The sequence below is a fragment of the Coniophora puteana genome (assembly GCF_000271625.1).
Source record: "Coniophora puteana RWD-64-598 SS2 unplaced genomic scaffold CONPUscaffold_2, whole genome shotgun sequence".
NCBI lineage: Eukaryota > Fungi > Basidiomycota > Agaricomycetes > Boletales > Coniophoraceae > Coniophora > Coniophora puteana.
Window position 1 is genome coordinate 520,950 of NW_006913054.1, and position 25,256 is coordinate 546,205.

The window sequence follows — 25,256 nt, forward strand, 5'->3', positions numbered from 1 at the left end:
CTGGTGAATGACGAACATGTGGGATGACTCAGAGCGGGTAGCGTTCACGATATATTGACGCGTCCAACTCGCGAAAAGAGATGACCACTGACCCACGCATAACCCGGGCTGCGAGATTGAAATGGATAATCGCTGCATGTCATTGCAGGAACTCGCCGTGTCAATCTGGCAGCCTGACTACTTTCCAACTTGTATCAACGCACCAGACTCCAATACAGTACGCACTAAATTTATCTCATAACATCCAACTCTACAGTACGAGCAAAGATATTAACAATGCAGTTGTCATACCATTACATCCTAGCTGTAGGGAGACATAACGTACTCCTGCTCATACCATCGCGTCTTCAGGTCTCTCATCATCTTCATGGTGCACCAGTCGGCGTCGCATTCGACGATCGGGACAGCGAGCCTTTCACTAATCTGAGTGCATCGCTCTTCCCCACTACCATCCACCATGAGAGCGTAGCTGGCAAGTCCTAGTCGACGGAGGCGGCATTCTGAACGCGATACCAGTCCGGCCACGAGGTTTTCCGTGTTGCTGTCAAAAGAGACGGCGAGCTCCGTAAGGGAGGGAACGATGGCTGTGTCCAGTAGGAATGAGCATCCGCGGGCACCAGCGCGAATGACGGCAAGTCGTTCGATCTGCGAATGGTAGAGCGGCTCTGATCGCTGGCTGAATTGACCACATATGAAGAAATCCGTGAGGTTAGGATAGCTGTATGAAATCGACGCTAGATCCGGAAGAATCGTCCCTCGATCCAGCTCAAGGACCAGCACGTTCAAGCGAGGGATGGAAAAGGAGCAAAACACTTGGACGCTGTTCTGGGAACACAGTCGTACGTGAAGGTGTGTGAGGTTGCGCCAGCTCGTAAATGGAGCTGTCAGATCGGTGTCAAAGTCGAAACCTATGAGCATGAGCTTCTCCACTTTGTCGAACCGAGAAAGAAGCCCTCGTATCTTTGTATACGGGAAAGAGACGGTGTTCTTTTTCTTGTCTTGCACGGCGTATATGTCTATCCCTTTGCAGCGTTCCTCGAAGGTCGATAGAAGACCTTTCTCGCATCGGTTTAAGAATTGAACATTGACCGAGGGAATGCCCACAACAAGGTAGACGGGTAAGGACGCGGTTCTTGAGAGCATCGTGAGCTGCGGCTCTAACTTGCTTTTCAATGTTGCCTGAGACCCGATAAGATGTATAGGGGTCCACAGGCGTGGGAGATCGAGCGCAATACTTCTCCAGCGCCTACAGACCTGTGATGCGTTAAAAGATACACCAAACCCCTCGTCGAGAGTGCCAAAGTAATGATCGATATGTTCAATCTTCGGTCGAGGTCGGGTCAAGATGAATATCTTTGAGAGACTTTCCACAGGTAGGCGTTCTACGGCAGAGATAAATCTCTTCGGCGCTGCGTGTGTGGTAATCTGGAGTTTTGTTTTTAAAGTTGTTAGGACTTGATCCAGATCGCGACTCACGACAGACACGTCATTAGCAAACCGTCGGATGCCGGCAGTGTCATCCAGCAAAACAACACTCAGTTGGTTGCTTGAATCAATGGTGGTCGCGGCGTCAGGACCAGAAGTGTTTGTTTTCTTGGCAATCTTTTTGCGAGGCATAGCTGCTAAAGTCTCAGTACGTCCTGTGGGGTTGAAGGCACAACACTAGTACTTCACCAGAGTTTGCACGTACGTGTCGGGAGGCAGAGGACGTTGAGCTGGCACATAGCATGCGCCGCGTTGAGGACCGGCACTCGGATCGGTGCTGCCGGCGGTAATCTGTATTTCCGGGGTTTCTCCCTCCTTGGGTGGAATCTTGTTGTGCTCAAGTCGTGTTTGTCAGAGCATTTAACGGTCCTTGTCTGTCAGGTCGATCTCGCCTACATATGCGACAATGGCAGGATTGTCAGCATATGACATATACCCAACCTTTCGTGTACCCGAACCTCAGCGATCTCAAAATCTCAAGAGGGCGTTTGCCAGGCTGATCAACCCCCGCGAGGACCCGATGTTTGTCAAGACCTATACTGTCAGTGTTTTTCGAGACTCTACCCAGCAACGATCTGACTCATGATCTAAAAATCGACAGTTTGCGATCAAAACCGAGTTTGGAGCAGCCTTCTCCCCAAACAACGCATCTGTATCTGGCTTTACCTCTTTCACCAGGGCATGCCTCGAGGCAGGCATAGTGCGCACAATGGTGACAGTTGCGCGAGAGGTGTGGCCGAACGAAAATACGCCAAAAGACCGGTATATTGCTCAATACCACGCTTTGTGGAGTCTGTGTGAGATGATGCGGACAGGCAATCTGTCCGAACGGAGAACATTATTGGACATGATGCTGCAGGAGGATGTCGTGGGTTTATGCTTGCAGGTGATTACCTCTCTGGATTGTTCGATCCTTGCTAAATATGCGCTCTACTCAGCTCCTTCGACACCAGCTATGTCTCATGCAACAACTCTCCATCAACGTGTTACGTCTCCTCTCCGGAGAATCCTTCCTTGGAGAAAAGGTCTCCTCATCTGTCGCTTCTGACACCATTGAAGCTGTTTGTCTATACATATCTATGGGGTCAGATCACTTCATTGACCAGTTGACGGCTCCTGAGACAACATGGCAGAGCCAGATGATGGTGGACCGAACCAACGTAAGGCATACACTGTTTTTTACATGTGAAAGAAGCTAAGCCATGTTCCAATTCACAGCTAACCACGGACGAGTGCGCCAGATATTGCTCTCGAGTTTACTCTATATGCCAAGAAAGTGCCATTTGGGTCATCCACGGTATCCTGTGCACGTCTTCAGCCCATCCACCAAGATTTTGCGCCGATATCCTGAAGAAAAGGCCGCAGATCGTTGACCTTTTGTTCGATTGTGCGATTATAGACCGGCAGCCATGGTACCCGGAGACAAGGATCGTGTCGGTCACCTGCGAGATAATGGTCCTGTTAATTCGGTGGCCAGATCACATCATACCGGGCGCAGCCAGCCCTGTGGACAAGGCATTTAAGTCGCAGGACTGGAAGGCGTTGTCTCAGGCGATGTCCATCCTTACCTCTCGTCGAGACTGGGTCGAGAAAATTGTAGAGGTGTGGTTGCGCATGCAGGAAGAAGACTTCCGGAAAATTACCCAGTAAGTTTTGTATCACATTCTCCCTAAAATTTGCTGATCTTGTTATATCGGACAGGTGGTACGAATCAGTAGGCGATGATTACGGTGCGGCCGTGCCCCCAGGAGAGGACGATGTTATCCAAGTCATTGAATCGCGTGGTGAGCCGTCCTATCATTCCAGAGTCGTCCATCCCAGACCTAACATTCACAGGTGCCGCGCGGGCATGCATCCTACGACTGATTACCACTCTTACCCATGCTGCCGATGTCTGCGGCATCTCAAACGCCCAAGTAGAGTCCCTTCTGCACATTGCTTACCAGGGGTGTCGTAAGGCTAGAGATTCCGTAGCCGGGAAAGATCCCATTGCTGCGGTCGAGAATACTCAGGAGATCTTTCGCCCGCCTCCGCTGGCCACATTCATGAACACATCCGTCGAGAGCCCAGTCTCTGTTGCGCCAGAGTGGGTTATTGGCCCAACCGCGCTCATGCGCATGTACTCTGTCCTGGCTCAGCGTAAGGCTCTGGATGGAATTCCAGCGCTGAAAAAGCCTCCTAGCGGTCTGTCCTCGACGACGTCACTCAAGCATATCCGGCAGATTACGCATCCTGATATCATCCTCCGGGCCATCAAAATCTCGCAGTTGCGTCTCCGCACGCGGATGGACGAGGGCCGGGAGCGCCACCGTACGAGGACAAATAACGATTACGACGTCAACGACGCATGCGCGACGTTCATGAGCGCAGCGGAACTCGCGGCTGCGTTGGTTGCCTTAGACAATCATACACATGGAGCGTATGCTGCTGAGGTACTCGGGGCACGGAAACAACTCGTGATTGCCCTGGGGAATGCCTCTGAGATGGCGCTCAATATGGGGCGGCACCAACGGGCGTTTCACCTAGCATCAAGTGCGGTCAGTGCAGCGGAGAATATACCAGAGGAAGAGGGTCTATCCTTGGAGATCATGGAGAAGAACAAGAGACGTGTGAATAATGCGTATGCCGCACTTCAACGCCAGTAATGAATACCTTACAGCTAATAGGAGCGATTTATTCTTCGACCCTTCGTTTGCCTTCGTGCTCGTTGCTCAACGAAATAAATCTTCTCCCAATAGCTGAGCTAGAGCATCAGATCTCAGAAGCGAAGCAAGACAACGTTTTTCTGCGTAAAAGAATGCTGTATCCTTTTGATTAGTGCCTTTCGTGGCACACGGGAGCTCTTCACGTCACTCGTAGTGCAAATATCATAATTGAATGATGGGTTTAATTATTCTGGAGCTGCGATTAGCTCACGCTGACCATTTCTCCAGCTACCGAGGACTAGAGTGGGCAACTTACCGGAGACAAGCGCGGATCGGCAGTTGCCGATATCGTCAAGGCCAGCTAACATCTTGCGTGGTGCCGAGCTTGGCTACTTGTTCCTCCCGTCTGTTAAGAACTTGCGCGTGGAGTCAAGTCCAAGACCTCCATTGGAACAATGAACGGTTTTTCGGAACAGGCCGTGCGATCATCTTTCCACGCACCCGAACCCCAACGATCCGAGATCCTCAAGAAAGCATTCGCGAGACTGGTCAATCCACGCGAGGACCTCGGCTTCATCTATAACTATACTGTACGTGGATCCTTCTTTTACGCCTTATCTCGTTTCTTTGATCAAAATGTTGTCGCTGTACACTTACAGACCGTTACAGACCGCGATCAAGCATGAACTAAAGGGAAACAGTGCTCGCTTCAGCCCCTTTGCCAACGCATGCATCAAAGCTGGCCTCGTGAGCACAATGATCGCGATTGCACGACAAGAGTACCCTGGTCCCCACGAACCGCAAGAGAGATACAAATCTCAACACAACGCGCTGTGGGCTCTCTGCGCCTTAATGCGCACGGGAAATCTGTCTGAACGTCGGAGTCTGCTGGACGCGATGTTGCAAGAGGGAGTCATTGACGTTTGCCTTAAAGTGGGTACTTCCATTGCTGATATCGTAACTTCGTTGAGTGATCACCATCCGCCTGTTTAGCTGTTAGGACACCATCTCTGTCTAATGCGTCAGGTGTCTATCAACACTTTTCGTCTGCTTGCTGGAGAATCTTTTTTAGGGGAGAGGGTGTCCCCATCTACGGCTGCCGACATCATTGAAGGTGTTTGCTCGTACAGTCTCACCGGACCGGATCACGCTATTGCTCAGATGCGTGACTCGTCAACGATTTGGCAGAGCCAAATGTTCATGGATTCACCTTTTGTAAGATTCACACAGCTCCTCGCCTCTCAACGCCCACCTTTTGCCTGTTCCGTAGGTTCCTCCAGACTTCTCTCTCAAATACGCGCCAAGATTCTATGCCGTGACCCAGGAGAGCGCTCTCTGGACCGCACACGGTCTCCTGTGTACATCATCGCCTCAATCGCGAAGCTTCTGTCTGGATATTCTCAAGAAGAAACCCCATGTCCTCGATCTTCTGTTCGATTGCGCGATCCTTAGCAGGGAGGCTTGGTACCCAGAGACCCAGACAGACTCGGTAGCCTGTGAGGTACTGACACTTATTTTCCAGTGGCCGATGCACATAATTCCTGGATTCGCCAATCCGTCGGACAAGGCGTTCAAGACACAAGAGTGGAAGGCCATGTCACAAGCGATGACCATCTTCACGTCACGCCAAGGCTGGGTTGACAGGCTCATTGAGGTATGGATGCACATCCAGGAAGAGGACGTATTGAAGGTTCAGAGGTTCGGTTCAGGTCATTCACCCGATATAGGCGATACTAATGTTCACCATGTAGGTTTTTTTCTACAGTAGAACGTGATTATGGTGCGAGCGTCCCCCCAGACGAACAAGCCTTCGCTAGGTTATTTGAATACCGTGGTGAGTTCAACGCCTGATCCCGTCACTGTTTTATATAAGCCATTACAATCTGCAGGCATTTCCCTCATATCCACCCTACGATTGATCGTCACCCTCACCCACGCAGCGGACATCTGCGGCATCACCAACGTTCAGATCGAGTCTCTCTTACACATCGCGTATCTCGGCTGCCGCAAGGTCGACACCTCGAAGGACACAGACGATCCCATGAACGCGATGGAACACGCGCACGAAATCTTCCGTTCCCCTATATGGACGCACTTCACGAACTCCACTGCCGAGTATCCTGCCCCCGTCGCAACCGAGGCCGTCCTGGGACCCCTCGCGCTCGTGCGTATGTACGCCGTGCTCGCGCAGCGCAAAGCGCTCGACGGCATCCAAGCGCTCAAGAAAGCGCCGATCGGGCTGGCCTCATCGACATCGCTCAGGCAGGTCCAGCAGATCACGCATCCGGCCGTCGTTCGCCGCGTCGTCAAGATATCCCAGGATCGCGTACGCGTACGATTGGAAGAAGGTCGCAAGCGGCTCAAGAACAGGAGGGACAACGGCGACGACATCAACCACGCGTGCGCCGTGTTCATGAGCGCTGCAGAGCTGGCTGCTGCGTTGATTTCTCTGGACACGCATACGGAGGGAGTGTACGCAGCTGACATACGCGGCGCTCGGAAGCAGCTCGTAATTGCTCTGGGGAATGCGTCACAGATGGCGCTAAATCTCAAGCAGTATCAACGGGCATTTCACCTTGCCTCGAGCGCCGTCAGTGCTACGGAAAACATCCCAGACGAGGAAGGTCTAGATCCGGAAGTTAAAGCAAAGAATACACGGCGCGTTGAGCTCGCAAATGATGGACTTCAACTTGTGTAACTTCTTTTTCACAAGTTCTACTCTGCTATCCTTGATTTCTCTGTATTATTCAAAGTAATTGAACAGGTCAATATAATGACACGATAGAGATGTCACTATAAATGGTTATTCACATGTCGAGGACAGAAACATCTTGTTGCAGTAGAGCCGCATCCAGGAGGGATAAATTAGTAAAGAACATTCTTTTCCTTCAGATTCAGATTACTTAACTTCCTCCATCTCAAGTAAGGTCCAAGTAAGGTCTGTATCGATGTGTTACATGGACAGCAGATCAAGCCTACTTTCTGCAAGGTAGAAATTCCGAACAGCTTGTCGGTAGTGACATCACGTACACCATAATCCCTCACGATCACCTCAAGCACTTTCGGTGCAGCCGCACAAACTTTTGCTCCTGCTCCCACTTGAAGCCTCCGGGGTTTGAACATCAATATTGATAATTTCGAACCCTTCACGTTTCCACTGGCATGTTCAACTAGAATTATTCACAAACGGACACTTGGGATACTGCTCATCAAAAGTGCTAGCCTCTTCCAGCATCAAAACAGCTGTCTCTGCATCAATCTGTCGCTCAGCTGCTGTTGTACCGCGTCCAGCACGCTTACAAACTGACCTAGACCAGGAAAATATGATGCCACCGTAATCGCTGTAAAACCGAGGTAGATCCAAACCGGTAACGATCCGACGCAGTTGTGCGTACCGACCTTGGTGGACATGTGAGCGAATAGTGCCTACTTCAACAACGTGGCACCGTGGCCCAAACCTTTGAAAAGCCCCGACTCGTGCCCCGGGAGATGCCGAACACTAGAACAGATGCGTGCAGTCGTCCAACGCGTCGCGTCGGCCTCGGTGGCAGGTACGTTCAACAGTGTTCCCTATGATCTGTCCCGTCGAACACGCGATGCGATGTTCTTCATGGTGCATATCATCATCGAGTAACGGTCTGGTTAACGTCGAGCCGCAGTCGATGGGGAGACCATCTCCAAAATCTCCAAAGGGCTGATGGTCCTCGTCGGGATCGGCACCGGTGCGTGTTTTCTCGCCGCTCCGAAGTCGACCCTTCTAACGGAAGCTTGCATTGGAATGTTCTACATTACATTGACGCCCTCAGACGACACACCCGCGGACGTAGAAAGCCTCTCGAACAAGATGTGCGTTCTTTCAGTACGAGCACACGACTATGCCAATCTGATATCTAGCCCCATATTTGGAACCCGCCTTCTCCGCCTTCTGCTCTACCTTACTGCAATGGCACGAACACGGACGGCAGCCTCGGTCTGCGCGTGTTCTCCGACTCCGCGGGCGCGATGTGGAAGGCGAGCGTGAGGGACATCGGCGGGGAGGTGCTGTGTGTGTCGCAGTTCACGCTGATGGCCAACACGGCTAAGGGGAACAAGCCCGATTTTCATCGTGCGATGGTGAGTCCCGCTACTGGCAGTACTAGTCCTAGTCCTAGTGGTTTGGATCGACATCACCGAAGACAATGCCGCTTCTCGAGTCGCGCTTCCCCCTTCCTCCTTCCTTCTTCCTTTGCTTCGGTGGACTTTGGGTGCAGTCGCTGATCATACGTGTATACTGACTTGTGACTGTCCGTCGCGCGCAGGGATCCGAGGCTTCCCGCGCGCTATACGCCGTTTTCCTCGAGAAGATGCGCAGCTCGTATGATCCGTCCAAGATCCAGGGTACGTCTCAAGTTCCATGCACTTATTCCATTCCACCAGAGCATCACTCGCCCCGAGTCTTCGCGCAGGCGGGATCCTCCGTTTTCCCATTACCCCATCATCCGATCAACTTTTATTTTTATTTATCTTACTTTTTACTGACTCTACTCTACGTTCCCCCCTCGTGAAATCGTCGACTTGGCGCACCACCGCACCAGACGGCAGATTCGGCGCGATGATGGACGTGAGCCTGACGAACGAGGGCCCGGTCACGCTCACCCTCGACACGCGCAAGTTCGAGTACGTGCAGGCGGGCAGCGGGGGCGGGGGCAAGACGCCGAGGGGATCGAAGCCCGCTACGCCGAAGCCCGTTACTCCTAAATCCGCTACGCCGAAGCTCGCTACGCCAGAGGCTTCCACGAGTGGTAGTACAGATGCTGCTGCGAAAAGCGCGAATGCGCCGGATCAGGGATCCTCCGTGTAGTTGGTTGATGTCTTCGATTTCTCAGAAAGTAGACGGACAGAGTAGATTGATATTGTGCTCAGATCCGCCGTCGAAGTTTAAAGACGGGTTCGAATACCGCGCGACGCGTATGCCATACGCGTACTTTGTGTGAGATCGCGCTGCGCACCCATAAGCGGCGATCGTCGTGTCCTCGGGGGCGAGTATGATGCGCAAGCAAGCAAGCAAGCAAGAAGAGCGATCGAAAGAAGAGGAGAGAAGAGCAGCGGTGATCCATTCCATCCTCCACATCACACTCGTCGATTAATTAGCCGTCTCAAAGTAAAGTACTTTCCTCCACCAGGACCGCGAGGGTACTCCCGCCTTCTCGCTCCTCCCTCGGACGGACGGAAGCCGTGCACGAGCGCTCCGCGCGCCCCTCGGCATCCTCCCAGCCTCTCATCTCAGTCTCTCCTAGTCGGCCAATCGAACACGTTAGAGCATCCCGCCCACAACACCCACAATCGCCCTAGTCCGCGCTCTCACCGCACGCTCGCCACCGCGCCACGGGCCCGCGTGCGCCTTCAGCCCCGCGACCTCCTCGCGCAGGCGCCCGCGCAGCGCGTCTGAGCCCGTCGCGAGCACGAACGAGAGCTCCGTGTCGAGGTGCGCGGAGCGCGAGTTGAGGTTCGTCGAGCCGAAGAGGGTGAGTACGGGCGCGGATGTGGGGGTTGGGGAGAGCCAGATGCCTGTTTTTGTTTGAACGCAGGAAGGAAGAGCGAGTTGGTTAGCTGGTCAAGGGAAGCATAGGAAAGGGGCAGAGGAGATGTGCGCACCTTTGGCGTGGTACGTCCACCCGTCGCGCTCCCACTCCCGCAGGCGCACGGCGCCGTCCTGGTCCTGCGCTGTGGACGTGTCTCCGCGGCCGGCTGCGTGTACGGCGCGCATGAAGCGCTGCTCGAGGAGGGTGTAGCCCTCGGGTATGAGGCCCGAGATGCCGCGCGAGCCGTAGAACCCGTTGGCCTGGTCATTCAAATGCAACGCAACGCTTGTCAGCCCGCTCGTTCGCTCATAACGAGGACAGCACAGATACTCAGGAGAAGAGGACGAAGGACAAACGCACCTTGGGCGCCGCAGCGATAATGTCGCACCCCACGCGGCTCCGCAGCAGCAGACGCTGGTAGGGCTCGTACAGACCAAAGTACCCGCTCGTCAGGTCCATGTGCGCGGTGCCGCCGCCGCCGCCGGAGCTGAGATGCTCGAAGAGCATGTCGAGGCAGCGCTCTTCTTCGCGTATCTGGAATTGGCCGGCTTGGATGATGGGCATGACCATGACGTCGTCCGCGCTCCCTTCACTTGGGCTTGACGCCGTTGTGGGAGGCGCGAGGTAGTCTGCCTGAAGCTGCGTCAGCGCCTTCTGGGCGGCGGCGTGCACGCAGCTCGGCTCGGGTGACGACTCGGGCCAGCGGAGCTGGTAGCTCTCTCCGCCGCCCGAAGAGAGGCGTAGTCGGTAGGAGAACTGGGATATCGTGCCGAGGAAGGAGAAGCAGTACTCTGCGAGCTTGGGCTGCTTCTGGAAGTGGATGTAGCGGTCCTGGCGGTTCGTGAAATATGATTTGTTGAGGTTGGCACTGTTATCGAGCATATAGTTGAGATGGTTATGTTCCTAGTGGGGTAGCGAAAGGGCGACTCACCCGCTGATCATGACCTCGTTCTCCGAGCCGTATATCTTGGCGTGCCATGTGCCCCAGCCCTCGTTGAATCGTGGCGGCACGAGTTTGGCCATGAGGCCTTGGAGCTTTGGGCTGCGGAAGAAGGATACGTGTACGCGTTCGCCATGGTCTCGGAGGAGAGGAAGAAGGGAGAGGACAGGGGAAGAAGGGCCCGGGCGGGTGGAGCGGTTGTAGTCGAGGGTGAGGTAGACGTGGAGGTCGGAGTTGTTTCGCAGTGAGGTGTGCAGAGCGTTTATCTAGAGCAATGTCAGGCATAGGTGTGCGCCTGATAGATTGGAACTCACAAGTTCGTGCTCCGAAGAACCGATGTAGAGGGAAGATAGGTATAGGCGTTTCTTTGCGCGCCGTATGATCGTCTATAGGAGCGTCAAAAAATGAAAATGAACACGTAGAGGGATGCTGACTAGTAAACGCTGGTAAAAGTCTGTAGGCCCTGTGAGGACATCAACGTGCTGTGCAGAGAGCTGAAAACAGGGCTGCTTCACTGCCAGTGCGGATGCGAAATCGCGGATGGACGAGTCCAGGTGCTGAGTGGAGATGGCGCGTGTGGCTCTCGGAGCACCCTGGAATGCGCGCTGGACTAGGAGTCTTTTGCATGCATGGCGAGATAAGTGGGTGAGCATGACAGAGTGCGTGCAAAAGAGACGCGTGCGGGTTCGGCAGAACGCGAACATGAGGAGATGACGAAATGAAGGGTAGGCTGATGTGAGCACCGCGCCGCTTCCTCCCGCTGTCCCATCCCATCCTCTGACCACCACACAACAACTTCACAGACCCCTGACTCCATCTCCAAACATGGGCTGGCTGGGCATGGACTCCCCCAACATCACCGTCGCTGGCGCCAGTGCCGCCAGCTTCAGCGCCCTCTCCAAGCTGCGCTTCAAGCACCTCTTTGCCCTCCCGTCCAAGTTCCTCGCACGCATGCGCGCTATGGACGAGCTCATAGGATACGACGACTTTAGCCGCTCCTTCTCGGTGGAAACGGGCATGCACGATGTAGATCGTGCTACCTCGTTCATCTCACGCTCTTCGCCCCCGCCCCCGACCTTTGCGCCGCTCCCGGGACCGTGGGGGTTTATCACATCGGGGTATGCAATTGTTCTCCTCGCCATGGTGAGTCTACTACATACCAGTATCTGCACCAGTCTAATGACGCATGCAAATCACCGCAGGCTATTCTCCTGCACCGAATACACAACATCGTCGTGCCCCCTCGTCAGCCCTTTCCCCCTCGTCACGCACGCACACATCACCAGCGCTTCACCTCTCCGCGCTCCTTCTTCCGCAACCTCTTCCCCGTCGACCTCTCCTCGACTCGGGTCCGCCTCATCACTCGCCTCCCGACGCTCTACTTCCTCCTCAAAGCCCTACTCGCGTGGACTGTCGTCCTCGCGCAGACCTCGCAGGCGAGCTTCATTCCGTGGGACATGCCCGTGCTGCGCACGCTCGACGACTGGATGATTCGTAGGGAGATGGACGCTCTGTGCTGGTCGACGTTTTGTGCCGTGTGCGGAGCGCTGTGCATCGAGGCGTTCACACGGGGGCTGGAAGGGTCGACGAGCAACGCTTCGCCGTTCAACCTGGTGCGTCTCCGCACGCTCGCTGCACGCTGGCTGGATTCACTAACATCACCCCCTATCCAGTTCGGCTACGCCTTCCTCCTGCACATCTACTCCTCCCCCCTAACGCACGGCACCAAACCCGGCCCCACCTCCTCCTCCCGCCCGGACCCGCACGCCGTCTTCACCATCCTCCTCCCCCTCCTCCAGCTCTCCATCGTGCACACCATCGGCATACGCCGCCGCTGGTCCAACCAGCGCCTCCTCCCCTCCGCGCTCGTCTCCGCGCTCGGGCTGCTGCACTTCCACGCCGTCCTCTGGCTCTCCGCCTCCTCGTACCCGCTGCTCAACTACATGCCGCGCCTCTTCGAGTCCCTCCTCGTGTTCGTCACCGCCCTCGCGCTCGGGCTCAACGCGCTCGCGCAGCTCCTCACCGAGGGCCGCGTCGCGCGCCCGCTGTTCGGGCACCGCGAGGCGCTCATGCCGCGCTGGGAGGAGGACTTTTCGATCGCGCTGCTGCGGCTTGGGACGGCGAGTCTAGAGGCGAGCGCGGTGGCGGGCTTGGGGAACGAGGTGGGGAGTGTCGCCGCGTTTGATGCGCTCGATTCAGCGCACCACCACCACCACGGTGTGGGGTCTGGGGTGAGTGCGTACGACCCAGCGAGGCTGGCGCCGACGACGGGCGCGCTCGAGATAAGCAGGTACGGCGTTATCGGCGCTGTGCGGCACGGTATCGCCATCCACAACAACTCTTCTTCTTCTTCCTCTGAACCCCGCCAGCACGGTATGGGGCGCAGAACAAGAAGGCGCGGGCCGCACGCGCGCAAGCTCAAGGGGTTCGCGAACGAGGTCACGCGCGTCAAGGCCGTCGCCCCCGGCAATGGCAACGGCAACGGCAACGGCAACGGCAACGGCAGCAGCGCCAACGGCACCGGCGACACGGATATGTGGATGGACAGCACGTGGTACCGCGAGGCGGGGCGCTTCGGTGTCGGCGCGGGACGCTTCGCGAAGGGCCTGTGGAGGCTCGCTGCGGACGTTGTGCGGAGGCGGCCGGTGCGCTGGCGTAAGCCCCCGTCGGAGGAGGAGGCGGAGGGTCTTAGTGTGGGAGAGACGGGGCGGAGGCGGGGCGGGGAAGTGGGTTCTCGCGCGAACGAGGGCGAGAAGAGCGATGGAGATGGGGAGGGGTGGGACGGGGACGGGTACGAGTACGCGCGCGAGGGAAGCCCGTCGTGCGCGCGCGCGGCGGTGGAGGACGAGTGGTACGCGCGGTTTGTGCGGAACGAGGCGTTCTCGGATGAAGATGAGGACGTCGACTTTGAGCCTCCAACATCTGTGTCTGCGTCTGCGCGGTCGACGCCGAGCGCCGAGGAGGTGCCTTTTCTTCCCCCGCTAAACCACTGGGAGGAGGAGGGGGAAGAAGAGGGGTATTCGGTCTCGGAGGAAGACTATGGAGAGGAGGAGGAGGGAGCGGAGTACTACAGCGACACCGATAACGGGACGGAGACCGTCGCGCTCTACGCCGACCTCTCCTCCGCGTACGCGCACGCACACGCGACGCCCGCGCCACCGCTCCTCCTCGCGCACCTCGCGAACAGCGACACGGCGCCGCTGACGCGCGGGCGCTACGCGGCGATGAGCTCTGGGCTCGCGCCGCCTTCTTCTTCGGCCGGCGCTGCTACGGACGAGTGGGGCGGCGCGCGGCGGGGTGCATCCCGCAGCGGCAGCAATATGGGTGGCATTGGAGGTGGCGGAGGCGGCTCGCCGACGGACGAGGCGCGGCGCAACTGTGTGATATGTACGGTTGAGCAGCGGCAGATTATCTGTTGGCCTTGTCGGTGCGTCGTTCCCGCCTCCCTCCCCCTGCTTACTCGATTTTGTGGAGTCTGACGAATCTTTGGGGGTTGTTATTATCCTTGCAGGTGCCTCGCATTGTGCGACGACTGCCGCGAGAACCTCGCGACGCGCACGCCGAGCTCGAAGCATAGCTGTCCGTGCTGCAGACAGAGGTTCGTTCTGGTTTGACCTAGTGTGTAGGAACAACCCTCGCTGATCGCCGCACACCCTCTTTTTTGGTTCGACGGTGCAGCGTGGACGGCTACTCGCGCATCTACATCCCCTAGCCCTATCCCTAATCTGGTCTTCTAGTCTGGCACCAGAATCTCCCCGAATCCATCTATCCTTTTCCAGCCCCCACCCCCACCCCCACCACCTTCGGGCTTCCGCCCGCTGCTCGACCGGTGAGACCGTTGCGACCTCGGCGGCTAAACCCTCGTTTTTTGTTCTTCTCGGGCCATCGTTCCTTCTTTGCCTCTAGCGTCTGGTGGCGTCGATCGATGCTGCTGCTGATGGCAACCGGGCGTGCATCTAGCCTCGCGCCGCATACCGCATGCCTCGTGTCTCATGTCCCACGTCTCACGCCGCAAGCCAGCGAGTCTGGAGCCGCCGCCGCTCGGGCGACAAGAACGCCGGGGACGCCGCCGCCGTTTTTCTTTCTGACTCGGGTGTGTGCTATGGTGGCATGCATGTACCATATTGTGCTTTATCAAATCAACTGGATTGGGTGTACTTCTACTACTACTGCTACGGCTTGTTGCGTTGCGTTGCTGCATATGACTATTGTTATTGATGCGATGGCGCTGGTTGGGTTGGTTCGTTGACGGTTTGCTCTGCGACTGCTTCAGTCCCAGTAATTGGTATTTTTTTTTTCGGGAACTCGCCATGAAGGAACAGCGCGGTGTCAATGCTACATTCACGAACTTGAAATTTGGAGGTGCGAATATGATATAATAGTAACGATAGGCTTTTGTGAATGTGAGCCCAGGCTTTTGTGTGCCTTGGACGGCGGACGCATGGCGCGCTAGGTAAAAGTACGTCAATGTTGAACGCCTCGTGCGCGATCGCAGCTTGATGCGTGGTGAACACTTGGTGAATGGATCGCGGTTGCGGGGAAACTTGATTAACATGGGATAACACATCCAAGGGGTTATTGCGAATCAAGCGCTTTCGGGGCAAAATCTTGCGTCGTTTTCACTGTGCTGGTACAGTAACGTGTGTGTTGGCAAACCTCCTTCTGATCCGACGGCCCCGTCGTCGGTGTTGATTTAATACTCGCAGTACTGCGCACTGTGAGTCCAATTTGACAGATGCAATTGCAACCTCGGAGTGCTAGTTGTGCATTAGCTTGCATTAAATTAGACCAAGTATTCACACTGGCTTGCGCCCATCAATATTTTCATCCTGGTGATCGGAAGCATGTCGAATGTCCAAGGCAGTACTAGCTCACTGAGCCTTCTGATCTTTAAAATGCCAATTTTTAACCGTGGTTCGTACGTAGGTTTGAAGCAGTGGCGTGCGGCGATAGCAAGCAAGTACTTACTGACCTTACCGATTCTTAATGCCAATGATTAGCCATGGCTCGTGGGTTTGAAACGGTGGCGTGCGGCGATAGCAAGCAAGTACTGCGAAAAATCAAACGCCTGCAAGATTAGAATACAGGCTCATTCGAGGTGTCGGCTCCACAAAAGCCATCTGGATCAAACGTTCTTGCTCGAATTAATGTCTCGATGCAGAACGGTGGCGTAATTGGGATTGATAAATTCGAGATATATTTGTGTACAAAGGCGCCTTACAAGGTTCCAGTTGATCCAGTCCGGTGACTGGTCCACATAGCTGTGACCGTACGTTCCGACGGAAGACCAGTCGTACATCTACATAGAGCGAGACAAGAAACCGAGGACAGTGCCCGAGAATTAGTATCGACGGTACCGTGTCCACTTCAAGAATAGACCAGCACACGCCCCAAGAATAGCACGCCACCCGCAGTCTGGCGCCAGCTCTATAGATATCGACGAGGTTATTCCGGAGAGATAACAGATGCCCGTAATACTCAGAGCATCATCAAGACGCCGGTCCAATCCAGTCTCGAGCCTTATCAATTATTAGCTAGCAGATAATATCGTCGCTCCTCTCAGGCGTCCGTGGCTCCAGGAGCGCAAGTACGCCAGAAGCCACGTTTGCAAGTCCGCCTAAGTTCCTTTCGTTCGTGCAAAACGTCCGGCCGATGAGCGCGGCGGACACACCGTCTGGTACCCTTCAGACACGTTCGCCGCGTCCACACCGGTACATCGATACCGAATACCACAAAGCCACAGGGTCCAGGGGGGCGATCTTATCAGAGCGCGAAACGCGGCTGATCTACCCGCTGAGCCCGGCCGAACGAAAGGAGACGTACTGTAAAACGCATGACCCACATTCAATGCACATGGACGAAGCTGCACCGATCGGCACGTAACCCCGCCTGAGTAGAAAGTGTACACATCCAGCACGCCGGCGGGATATGCTTTACCCCGGGTGGCCTGAGGACCTGAGGATCAGGCCCCTTGAAACTTGGAAGCTTGAATCGCACGAGCCCCGGAGGCCTGAAGCTTGAATCGTTGAAGTCTGGAATCGCTCGTTCCAGGCTGTCCCCTATCAGTGCGCATCGCCGGCTGACTCGCGCTTCGCGCGTTCTCCGTAGACCGCTCCAAAGACAGCTGAGGGCTCGACGACCTGGTTCCTTGGTCTCGTGAGGACGGTAATGAAATCTCGGAGAGAAAGGGCCGACGGGGCCGAACCTGGTACGAAACCCTCCGCGTCGGTGGCGGACGGAGCAGCTGACCGCTCGGCGGTGAGCGCAGAGCTGGGATATCGATGTTGAAGGCGCCCGAGGCCTAAACGGGCCGCAACTCCCGGGCTAAACAGGGCAAACTCGGGGGGTGGTCGTAAGAATGCTGACGCCTGACACCATGAGCGCCGTAGCACGGCTCATCCGGATGTATGAATTAGCACTGTAGCATATGTAGTAGAACGTACTGTAAGGCTTATAAGCGATGAACTTGTGCGAAACGCGTGGTAACAAATGCAAGCACATCTGATGCTTTGGAACTAGCCTGACCTGCGCGCCATACGAATGAATACCCTAAAAAAAGTGTCAGTGCGGGCCCGTCTATACAGGAGTAACGATGACCTTCCATGCTCCACGAACTACACGCCGAATCCATCAGTAAAGATGAAAAATGCTTGTCGCGCCTTGTACAAGGTTGTGCAACCCTGCACAAGGCAACAATTTGACCATGACGCCGAAATCGGCAAGGCAAGTCTATTGGCGCGGCAAGGTCGCTTCGGAGGGGCGGAGTTTACACGGACAAGTGCCTACAAGGCAAAGAAATTTACTTCGTTCAGTATTCCTAGACCATATTCCGGACCTGAAACATCATCTGAAGCTTGAGAATATCCGAATAGTAAGTATCAGATTGTTTTTACGATTTAATGTTGGGTTTTATGTTTCATGACGCCTTGTCACCTTGTGGCAAGGTGACAAGGCTGGCAAGAAATTTGCGGTTTTACTGATGCTCCTAGAAGCCGAGCTCGGGTCAACGATGGCAAACCGCTTCTTAGCAATACATACTATAGCAACGATGAGCACCATATGTATGGCACCGCGTTTGCGCGCTACGAACCACACCGGTCCGAAAGGAAACCGACTTCACATGAACAGATGCGCTCTATCCGCAAATTTTCTGGCCATCGTTGATGCGATGTGTAACGGAGCCGTCGAGGCGCCGCGCCCACAATCACTGTAACGTTCCGAAGGCGATTGTATTGTATGACGCTGTGCGCTCGACGACTAGCATCTGTTACTGAGGGGACTTGTTGATAGCCTAATGGTATAGCGTGGAGTGTCGGTTCTCGAAAAACGGGGCCGTCGTAAAGCCTCGAGCTAGGTTCCAAGGTCGGAGAGTCGAGAACCGGAGCCGCCGACGAGACTCATCAATGAAGTTGGACCCGTTCCATTGGGGTCGAGCAGCCGACCCAGTCAAGATGTTCCTGCAGTGCACCAGCCTGAGGTACGTATTGTAGACACAACAATACTAGTGATTATGAATAAACTTTTTTCTTCCTGTGAATTCCTGTAGCATGGAGACGTTGATGTTAATGTTGCAACCGACACTTCAAGGCCTGGTCGAAGACGCAGACCCACGTGAGGTTGATGGATGAAGATATTCCTCGACGTCATCGAATAAACGACATGACGATAAACTGGCGTTGATCCCCGGGTCGGCAAGCCTGTACTGCAGCGTTGTAATGCGAAGCGCAAGCACGCATCAGCCATCAACCGTAAAGGCGAAGAATAAAGAATAAAGAGCGCATCGGCGCCGTCGCTGCGCGCAGGGGTGTTGTCGTAACAGATAGGAGTGCAACGTCGTCCGAATCCGACCGAGAACGCATAATCAGGCTAATACTAGTGCATTGCTTGGTTTTCATCCAAGCCTGCAGCTGTAGCCTCCGAAACGTCCGATACACTGCGGGTTCACGACGCGTCCTCTATTTTTGCCGACGAGTTGTCGTGATCGGCAGATGGGCGACGACGTCGCCGAGTTGCGTGCCTGTCGGCATTACAGCAACGAGCGGGTGTGTACGGAGACACAAACAAGGGGCGAATATTGTTGGCCCGCGATTAACAGAGTCAGCAAAGAGCAATGGCGGGGATGAGCCATCGCCTTTGATGATTATGAGTTCACTCACAAAGCAACGCAATGTGTCATCCACCCCCACTGATCGATCAACTTTGAAGGAGAAGCGCTGAGTGACCAAGCTAAAAGCCTTTTTTCCAGGGTCAGTACGCTGTAAGCCTGGAGTAAGCAGGACCGACTTGATCAAGACTTGATGAGGCTTACTGATTAGCACGGCACAGTGTAATACTGCTGATGCGGGATGACGTCCACGAACACTTTGGACCGACCACTGCGGCAATGAGTAAAGTGGCCGTCCGAGATATGCAGCGAGCTCTATGAACGGGGTTTCGCTAAGTTAACTCGGAGGACATCAACTTGTCAAAGTCATGTCACCTGAACACGCCCGACTCGGTTCACTTCGTGGACGGTTATCATCAATGCTGCGCGTTGGAATGGATGCTTCTGATCTCTGACTAGACAGATGGACCTGATAGTCTGCGGAGTTCAAGTTATCTTGGGTACTCTTGGGCAGCATCAATATCAGCGGCGGCATCCATTGACCGATGAGACTGGGGGGTCACTAACGCGAATAGGTATCGTGCACGCACTAGGAACGGGTCCTTGGAAGCCATTGGAGCTTGATTCAATTCCTGCATCGTGCATCAGCCACAAGACACGCTCAAGATGCTTGGGGAGGAGTTGCCAAGGCACCTCGAACAATTTCATCTCACCTTTTAGAACATCGAAGCAAGCGCTCGAGGTATCACCTGAGCTGTGCTGGCAGTCACTAGCTCGAGCACCTGTGATGATACAGATAGCAGGATCTGCATCCGCAGTGCCACAGGCACCGGCAACTAGAGTAGAGTCGAATCCAGGTCCACGGCTGTCCACAGGTACTGGCAACCAGCCAAGCGAACGGGCGAGCTGTGTGCATGATGCATCCGTCGGAAGAAAAAGTACTGCGCGTCAAATTTTGACGCTCGGCTGTCAGCCTTATTGCAGCTAAAACGCCCACCGCCACAAGCCGCCACACTCTGTGAGCTGGTTCAGGCACAGCCCAGATGGGCTTGTCAAGCCGCGATGCCCGACTGAGCAAGCCGACGGCGCGTCGCGCGCGCAGACAAGTACTGGCGCATCAAAATCTATCAATCAGTCTCAGCTGGATTAGCGGGCATTGGAACAAAAGCTGTCTTGGTCAGACAGAAAAAAGACAAGAAGAGAGAGAAAAAGAATTTGTCACCAACCAGACGGTGTCAGTGCCTGTGCACGGATGCATGTCCAGTCGGGCATCGTTTGCGGAGTACATGCACAGAGCTACAATCACTTACTAGCGCGCACTGGCAAAGGCGATGTACAAAAACCCTTGGAGAGACGTCAAGGTACACAGCAGTACTTAGTGTCTTGGGTTTCTGACAGAACGTCTGGTCTCGCGTTTCTATAGCACGTGCCGAAGGAAGGAGCAGTCCAATCGAAACTATATCCCTGTGAAGAAAGTACAAAATCACTCCGATAGAACAAGAATTCATTGTCCAATACACAGGAGTGCGGCTTTAGATGCTCAGTGTGCAAGAAACTCCCATGAAGGAAGATTGATCAACGAGAGAAATCTTATCGCTGATGCACGAGCTGTGCATATAGTGAGGGCCCCTATATAGTACAATCGCATCAGAAAAGAAAACGAAAAGGGTGAAACAACTTTTCATCGTACAATTGTTTCGCCAAGAGGAGCTTCCGTGCTCACCGAGCCGACTCTCCGAGCCTGTCGCGTCTAAATCATAAATAATGCATCTTTGGACGTCGCTTGGGCAGCGTTCCCCGCAAAACATGGCATTCTGGGAATAAGCGAGACGAGGCGGTGGACCGACAGATCTTTTCTTGGTCAGCAGGCGAACTGCAGGCGATCCTTCAGGGTTGGTGACTTGCTGACCTCTATCGACGCGTCTTGATGGCAGGGCACGCCACGCCACCTGCCGTGGTATGACAATCTGTAAATGACATGTTTGATCACGCCAGATGGCAGGCCAAGACTCAAGAGCAGCACCCACAAGAGCCAACACAACCCACGATTAAATCATGGTCTTATTTTTTCAGGCACCAGCACGTTAATTTCTTCCCCGGCAATCACGGCCTAATTAAGCTGACACAACACGGAAGAAAGCCCCGCAGGGCCGATCAAACCACGCACGTTTTTCACTTTTGTCTTGCAGTTGGCTTTTCTTCGGCGAGAGCTCGGCGTCGTCGCCGAGCAGCGCGCCGACATGGCGGCGGAGGCGCTTGTGGCGTGTGCGCGTCTATCATGCCGGCCGATACAATGATACCCCTGTCCTGATGTTGCCCGACGGGCTTCGCGACCGTCGCCAGCCGTCGCCGAGCTCGGGCCCGAGCTTCCGAGTCGGAGTCAGAGTGACACGATTCACAAGAATCTGTGGGGAAGATGAATCAATCGCAACGAACGTTCTGCATCAGCCTGGGGGCTTGGTTTGTTTGGGGGGAGCAGTAGCTTGGGCGCTTCCTCCGACTCGGGAGCGTATATCACACACGTAACCGAGTCGGACAATGGAACCCCGTCGCGAACAATGAACGATGGACAATGGTCTGATGAGCGCCGCCTCCACTCGATTGTGAATTTGTTGAGGTAGCATCTGTGGCGGGTTTTCCGGAACAAAGGTGGTGATTGGCAGGACAAATGAGTATGGAGGCTGCTTTGATGCTAATATTCACGGGTGTATCTGTCAACATCCATTTACAAGGAGCATCATCGAATACAAACGAGTTCATTGGGATACGAGTTCAAATATTAGGAGGCGGCGTGTCTGTCGTGCCCGAAAAGGACGGCAGCCCAAGCAGACCCTACAAGTTACCAGTGGCAGATGCAGCAGACGTTCCAAACGTAGCGCCCCCGCCGAGGTGCGCATGCGCAGCTGGCCGATCAGCGAATATGGCTGAGCACTGCGGCGCCGCAGTGACCGATGCGCAGCGCGAGGTGGTGTGGCAAGTGGCCGAAAAAAGGGTTCTGGACAGCAACCTGCAAAGTGCTGACTCTATGGTCGCCACCATGCATAATAAGCATGTTTACTATACCGTACTGAGTATACTTACTTGGGTAGATAAGCATCAATTTGGATAGTCCGCATCCGCCGCAGCTTCAACGCATCCTTCTGGATCAAAGTGTTTTTAGTAGCATGGTAGGTGCGATAGATAGCAAGAGCGACCCAGTTCGGACACGGTCCGTCGCCCGATCGCGACTTACGATCCCAAGCTTAAGCTCAAGCAGCTCCATGCTTCACGAAGTAAAGTCATGCAATTAAATCACGATGCATATCCGGAACGTTAGCCAAATGGAGGAGAACTGCACGTCTGGAAGTAGCTGAGGGCAGTACTACCGATGCGCGCACCCTGCGGATGCGGTGGGGCCGAAATCGAGCTCCGCGTCGGCATTGTGCGAGGGTTGGCATCTCGGTACACGCTGATACCACCCTAATGACCTCGCGGGGCGCGCGGTCGTCGCGATCGGCGAGGTCGCCGTATAGAGGGGAGGGGTGCATCGCGAAGGGAGCCGACGGGGGGTGGACTGGGGCGTGTCAAACGTGTCAGACAGTGTCGTCATACATGAGTGCATCAACTTGAACCAACGGGCACGTAGATACCACTGGAACATCCCCGGGTGTTGCCCGGGTACACCATGGCATCGGCCCTTTGACCAAAGTCATATCTGAAATTAGCTGCGGGACGTGTTGACGTTCCAGGTACCCACCATTGGCCCGCTGTGCAAAGATAGACGTCGCAATGAGCGCTTGATGAGAGCATCGCACCACTCACCGGTCCAAACCCAGTCGCATGATCTCCCCAAGCTGAAGTCATGAATTCACACTCAAGGCACGCGCTGACTAACGAAACAGGAATCACACGCAATCAGACAGGACAAAAGCTTTAGTTAGATGCGTTAACTGTTATTGCAGGGTGGAGCTGGGATTGACTGGTTGTGCTAGTGCTATACAGCGGGATGATGATGAGGAAAGTTACGAGGTAATGTATGTATATTGTAACGATATCGAACAAAATTATGGCTGGCAGCTTTAACCATGTATGATAAGTAACTGCGGGACAAGATATGGTTCGAGAGACTGCCTGGCCATTGGCCCTCGGCGGCGGAGAGCGTGTGCTTGTGGGATCGGGGTAAAAATATAGCGATTGTCCACAATATAAAGTTAGAAGCAGAGATAAAAACGGAGGCAGGGATGCCGGGTGGAGGACATCGTCGGAGCTAAGTCTCGACGGCAAAGGGTAGCATGGAAAGCGAAGAGAGATAAGGAAATAAAATAAAGGGAAAGAGTTCATCATGCGGCAACACACTGTGCCGTCATGGGTCGGTTGTTAAACGAGAAATGCGAATAATGAGGTTGGTGTGCCTTGGATGACGATGACGAGGGTACAGGGGGCAGGTTGGAGCGTGGCACGGGAAGGGGGAAGGACCGGAGGAGATCCGAGAAATGAGAAGTGGTTTTCGTTGGTGGTGCGGCCTTAGAGGGAGGCGCAGTCAGTTCCAACTCGTCCTGGAGCGTTTTTGGTAGAGCATATGCTGGCGAATGCTCGTTTTCGGGTGTCCGAGGAAGTGATGAGCTCGAGGAAGAAGAAGACTTGGGGCTCGAAGGGTCGAGTGCCGGGCAGATGGGGTGGGAGGAGGTCGAGTAGCCGGCGTGAGAGTGGGGCACGGTAGAGGGGCGACGGTGGGTGTGGGATGGGAGGGCAATAGCGGAGAGGGAGTCGTGGTGGCTGAGGATGTCAGCCTCGGACACGCCCAGCTCGAAGTCGAGGACGTCGAGGAACTCGCGCTCGATGCGGCCCACATCGCGCTTGCCGAAGACACCCGTGCAGAGAGCCCAGTGGATGTTCTTGAGAGTTGAATCGTTAAGATACTACATAGGAGATACGATCAGTACGGGAATGGAACACAGGAGGTGGCACAGGAACATACCTTGCTAGCAACCATGATAGCGCCAAGGAATACGCGCTCGCATGCCCACTCCTCGAGGGCGATCTGGAGATGAGGCTTTGCCCTGTCGATGTATACGAGGGAAACGAGGATGACTGGGATGGTGACTTCTGCCCGGGTGAGGACGTTGTTCACGAAGGTGTGGAAGGCAGAGTGCTCCGAGTGGCGCGAGAGGGTGCGGCCACGACGCGAAGAAGAGGGACGGCCCATGGCATAGTCGACCGTGTCGACTACTGTGTCAACGAGGTACTCTGGAGAGAACAGGTTAGATGGAGTTACTCGAGGACGTCATAAGAGAGGAGGAACTTACCGATGACGGGACGGGAGACCTTGATGTCGAGGAGCTCAAGGAGAGCTGGGGAGTGGAGGGCGGCGTCCACGAGGGAGGCCTTGTGTATGGGTGATGAGGAGGTATGGACCATTGTTGTATGTGCGGGAGGGAGCACTGCTGGTGAGGTACGGGGAGAGCATGGCCAAAAGAGAGTGGGATATATAAGGATCCGGATGGGACGAGGAACCGAATCGGTATGAGTCGAAAACGGCAGGGGAGAACATAGCACAGCGAGAAGAGCTCCGAGTCAGCGCTTCACAAACGCACATTACCAAATCGCAGTCCATTCCCCAAAAAGGAAAGCCTGTCCCGTCTCGGCACAGGACGCGTCCCTAGCATCAGCACAGCAACCCTCCTGTCGGATTCTGTCCTCCGTTCAGCCACGTACCTATTACGCAGCCGGTTCACCCGATATCCTGCGATGACCACGGCAACGCTGACTACATCGAGTCATCTCACATCCTCCTCCCCCCTTCCCTGCCCCGATACACCCTTCCCCGCACCAGAACATGCCAGAATCCGAGTCCGTCCTCATTCCTTCCTTTTTTGGGCCACAATCCGTGTCCTGTTCCTCGTCCGAACAGAACACCCCTCCGTGGTCTCACATCTGATTCACTTATGGCACCCGCCGTGCACCTCGCCTCCTTACCAGGCTAAACTGATCCTCCTCCTCCCGTCTGCACAGAAGCCGCCATCTACTTTGCTCCCCGTCCTTTCTACAGCATACATACACTCAATGAGAAGTTTGATCACGACGAATCCACCGAACATCACGTTCGCGTCTTTTCTTTCCAATTGATCGGTCAGCAAATCGCATCGACGAGCCCGTCGGCATTGCTAAGTCAGACAACCCGAGCACCGAGTCAGGGATGCCCGCGCCGAGCGCGCACGCCCAGCTGCGAGACAGCTGGGATCAGCTCTCGGCTGATTCAGCCCCCTGCTATATCGGGACACGACTTACTCAGTCCCCACTCGACACTCGCCCGATCCGGATCGCCCAGATCTGATACCCTCGAGGTGCGAGATGCGGACACAACAATGTGCCCATTATTTGGCATATTAACCCAGGTCCCACTATATTCAAATATATTCACGAGTCGCGTCATGTCATTGCATCATGCCGCTGTTCTTCACGTACCATCGAGATATCGTATCATGTCATTAACATACCTACCCCACCCTCGCCGCCATCTTCGCAGCGGCGCCGCGTCCATT

General features: G+C 54.9%; 7 protein-coding genes across 7 annotated transcripts; 4 read left to right on the forward strand and 3 right to left on the reverse strand.

The window, feature by feature from the left end:
• Nucleotides 1-300: 300 nt before the first annotated feature.
• CONPUDRAFT_149629 (uncharacterized protein) lies at nucleotides 301-1,617 on the reverse strand (the record flags this gene model as incomplete). The annotated part of the gene is made up of 1 exon (XM_007766273.1): nucleotides 301-1,617. The coding sequence occupies one exon, from the start codon at nucleotides 1,615-1,617 to the stop codon at nucleotides 301-303; it is 1,317 nt and encodes a 438-aa protein (XP_007764463.1).
• Nucleotides 1,618-1,866: 249 nt separating this feature from the next.
• On the forward strand, nucleotides 1,867-4,130 carry CONPUDRAFT_116927 (uncharacterized protein; the record flags this gene model as incomplete). The annotated part of the gene is made up of 5 exons (XM_007766274.1): nucleotides 1,867-2,026; nucleotides 2,087-2,371; nucleotides 2,424-2,645; nucleotides 2,704-3,131; nucleotides 3,239-4,130. Exons 1-5 carry the CDS (start codon nucleotides 1,892-1,894, stop codon nucleotides 4,128-4,130), a joined length of 1,962 nt encoding a protein of 653 aa, XP_007764464.1. The 5' UTR covers nucleotides 1,867-1,891.
• Nucleotides 4,131-4,542: 412 nt separating this feature from the next.
• On the forward strand, nucleotides 4,543-6,954 carry CONPUDRAFT_162111 (uncharacterized protein). The gene is made up of 6 exons (XM_007766275.1): nucleotides 4,543-4,720; nucleotides 4,800-5,063; nucleotides 5,124-5,345; nucleotides 5,401-5,828; nucleotides 5,882-5,964; nucleotides 6,020-6,954. The coding sequence occupies exons 1-6, from the start codon at nucleotides 4,586-4,588 to the stop codon at nucleotides 6,826-6,828; spliced, it is 1,941 nt and encodes a 646-aa protein (XP_007764465.1). The 5' UTR covers nucleotides 4,543-4,585; the 3' UTR covers nucleotides 6,829-6,954.
• A 684-nt stretch (nucleotides 6,955-7,638) lies between these two features.
• On the forward strand, nucleotides 7,639-8,999 carry CONPUDRAFT_97118 (uncharacterized protein; the record flags this gene model as incomplete). The annotated part of the gene is made up of 6 exons (XM_007766276.1): nucleotides 7,639-7,681; nucleotides 7,790-7,852; nucleotides 7,937-7,976; nucleotides 8,096-8,243; nucleotides 8,429-8,507; nucleotides 8,705-8,999. The coding sequence occupies 6 exons, from the start codon at nucleotides 7,639-7,641 to the stop codon at nucleotides 8,968-8,970; spliced, it is 639 nt and encodes a 212-aa protein (XP_007764466.1). The 3' UTR covers nucleotides 8,971-8,999.
• A 289-nt stretch (nucleotides 9,000-9,288) lies between these two features.
• CONPUDRAFT_116933 (uncharacterized protein) lies at nucleotides 9,289-11,408 on the reverse strand (the record flags this gene model as incomplete). Its single annotated transcript, XM_007766277.1, has 7 exons — nucleotides 9,289-9,677; nucleotides 9,765-9,951; nucleotides 10,052-10,559; nucleotides 10,623-10,897; nucleotides 10,946-11,017; nucleotides 11,066-11,213; nucleotides 11,347-11,408. The coding sequence occupies 7 exons, from the start codon at nucleotides 11,403-11,405 to the stop codon at nucleotides 9,424-9,426; spliced, it is 1,503 nt and encodes a 500-aa protein (XP_007764467.1). The 3' UTR covers nucleotides 9,289-9,423.
• A 23-nt stretch (nucleotides 11,409-11,431) lies between these two features.
• Nucleotides 11,432-14,627, forward strand: CONPUDRAFT_134672 (uncharacterized protein). The gene is made up of 5 exons (XM_007766278.1): nucleotides 11,432-11,774; nucleotides 11,834-12,244; nucleotides 12,305-14,058; nucleotides 14,143-14,229; nucleotides 14,310-14,627. Exons 1-5 carry the CDS (start codon nucleotides 11,457-11,459, stop codon nucleotides 14,341-14,343), a joined length of 2,604 nt encoding a protein of 867 aa, XP_007764468.1. The 5' UTR covers nucleotides 11,432-11,456; the 3' UTR covers nucleotides 14,344-14,627.
• An 8,047-nt stretch (nucleotides 14,628-22,674) lies between these two features.
• Nucleotides 22,675-24,156, reverse strand: CONPUDRAFT_116938 (uncharacterized protein). The gene is made up of 3 exons (XM_007766279.1): nucleotides 24,021-24,156; nucleotides 23,693-23,961; nucleotides 22,675-23,633 (listed from the first exon to the last, which is right to left on the reverse strand). Exons 1-3 carry the CDS (start codon nucleotides 24,130-24,132, stop codon nucleotides 23,055-23,057), a joined length of 960 nt encoding a protein of 319 aa, XP_007764469.1. The 5' UTR covers nucleotides 24,133-24,156; the 3' UTR covers nucleotides 22,675-23,054.
• Between the last annotated feature and the right edge of the window lie 1,100 nt (nucleotides 24,157-25,256).

Bases quoted from the DNA above. Each gene is read 5' to 3' on its own strand.
- CONPUDRAFT_134672 (XM_007766278.1), top strand. From the start codon at position 11,457: ATGGGCTGGCTGGGCATGGACTCCCCCAACATCACCGTCGCTGGCGCC. The intron at 12,245-12,304 runs GTGCGTCTCCGC...CCCCCTATCCAG, and splicing joins ACGCTTCGCCGTTCAACCTG to TTCGGCTACGCCTTCCTCCT. The intron at 14,230-14,309 runs GTTCGTTCTGGT...TCGACGGTGCAG, and splicing joins TGTCCGTGCTGCAGACAGAG to CGTGGACGGCTACTCGCGCA.
- CONPUDRAFT_162111 (XM_007766275.1), top strand. From the start codon at position 4,586: ATGAACGGTTTTTCGGAACAGGCCGTGCGATCATCTTTCCACGCACCC. The intron at 5,064-5,123 runs GTGGGTACTTCC...CCGCCTGTTTAG, and splicing joins TCATTGACGTTTGCCTTAAA to CTGTTAGGACACCATCTCTG. The intron at 5,965-6,019 runs GTGAGTTCAACG...TACAATCTGCAG, and splicing joins TAGGTTATTTGAATACCGTG to GCATTTCCCTCATATCCACC.
- CONPUDRAFT_116938 (XM_007766279.1), bottom strand. From the start codon at position 24,132: ATGGTCCATACCTCCTCATCACCCATACACAAGGCCTCCCTCGTGGAC. The intron at 23,962-24,020 runs GTAAGTTCCTCC...TGTTCTCTCCAG, and splicing joins GGTCTCCCGTCCCGTCATCG to AGTACCTCGTTGACACAGTA. The intron at 23,634-23,692 runs GTATGTTCCTGT...TCTCCTATGTAG, and splicing joins CTATCATGGTTGCTAGCAAG to TATCTTAACGATTCAACTCT.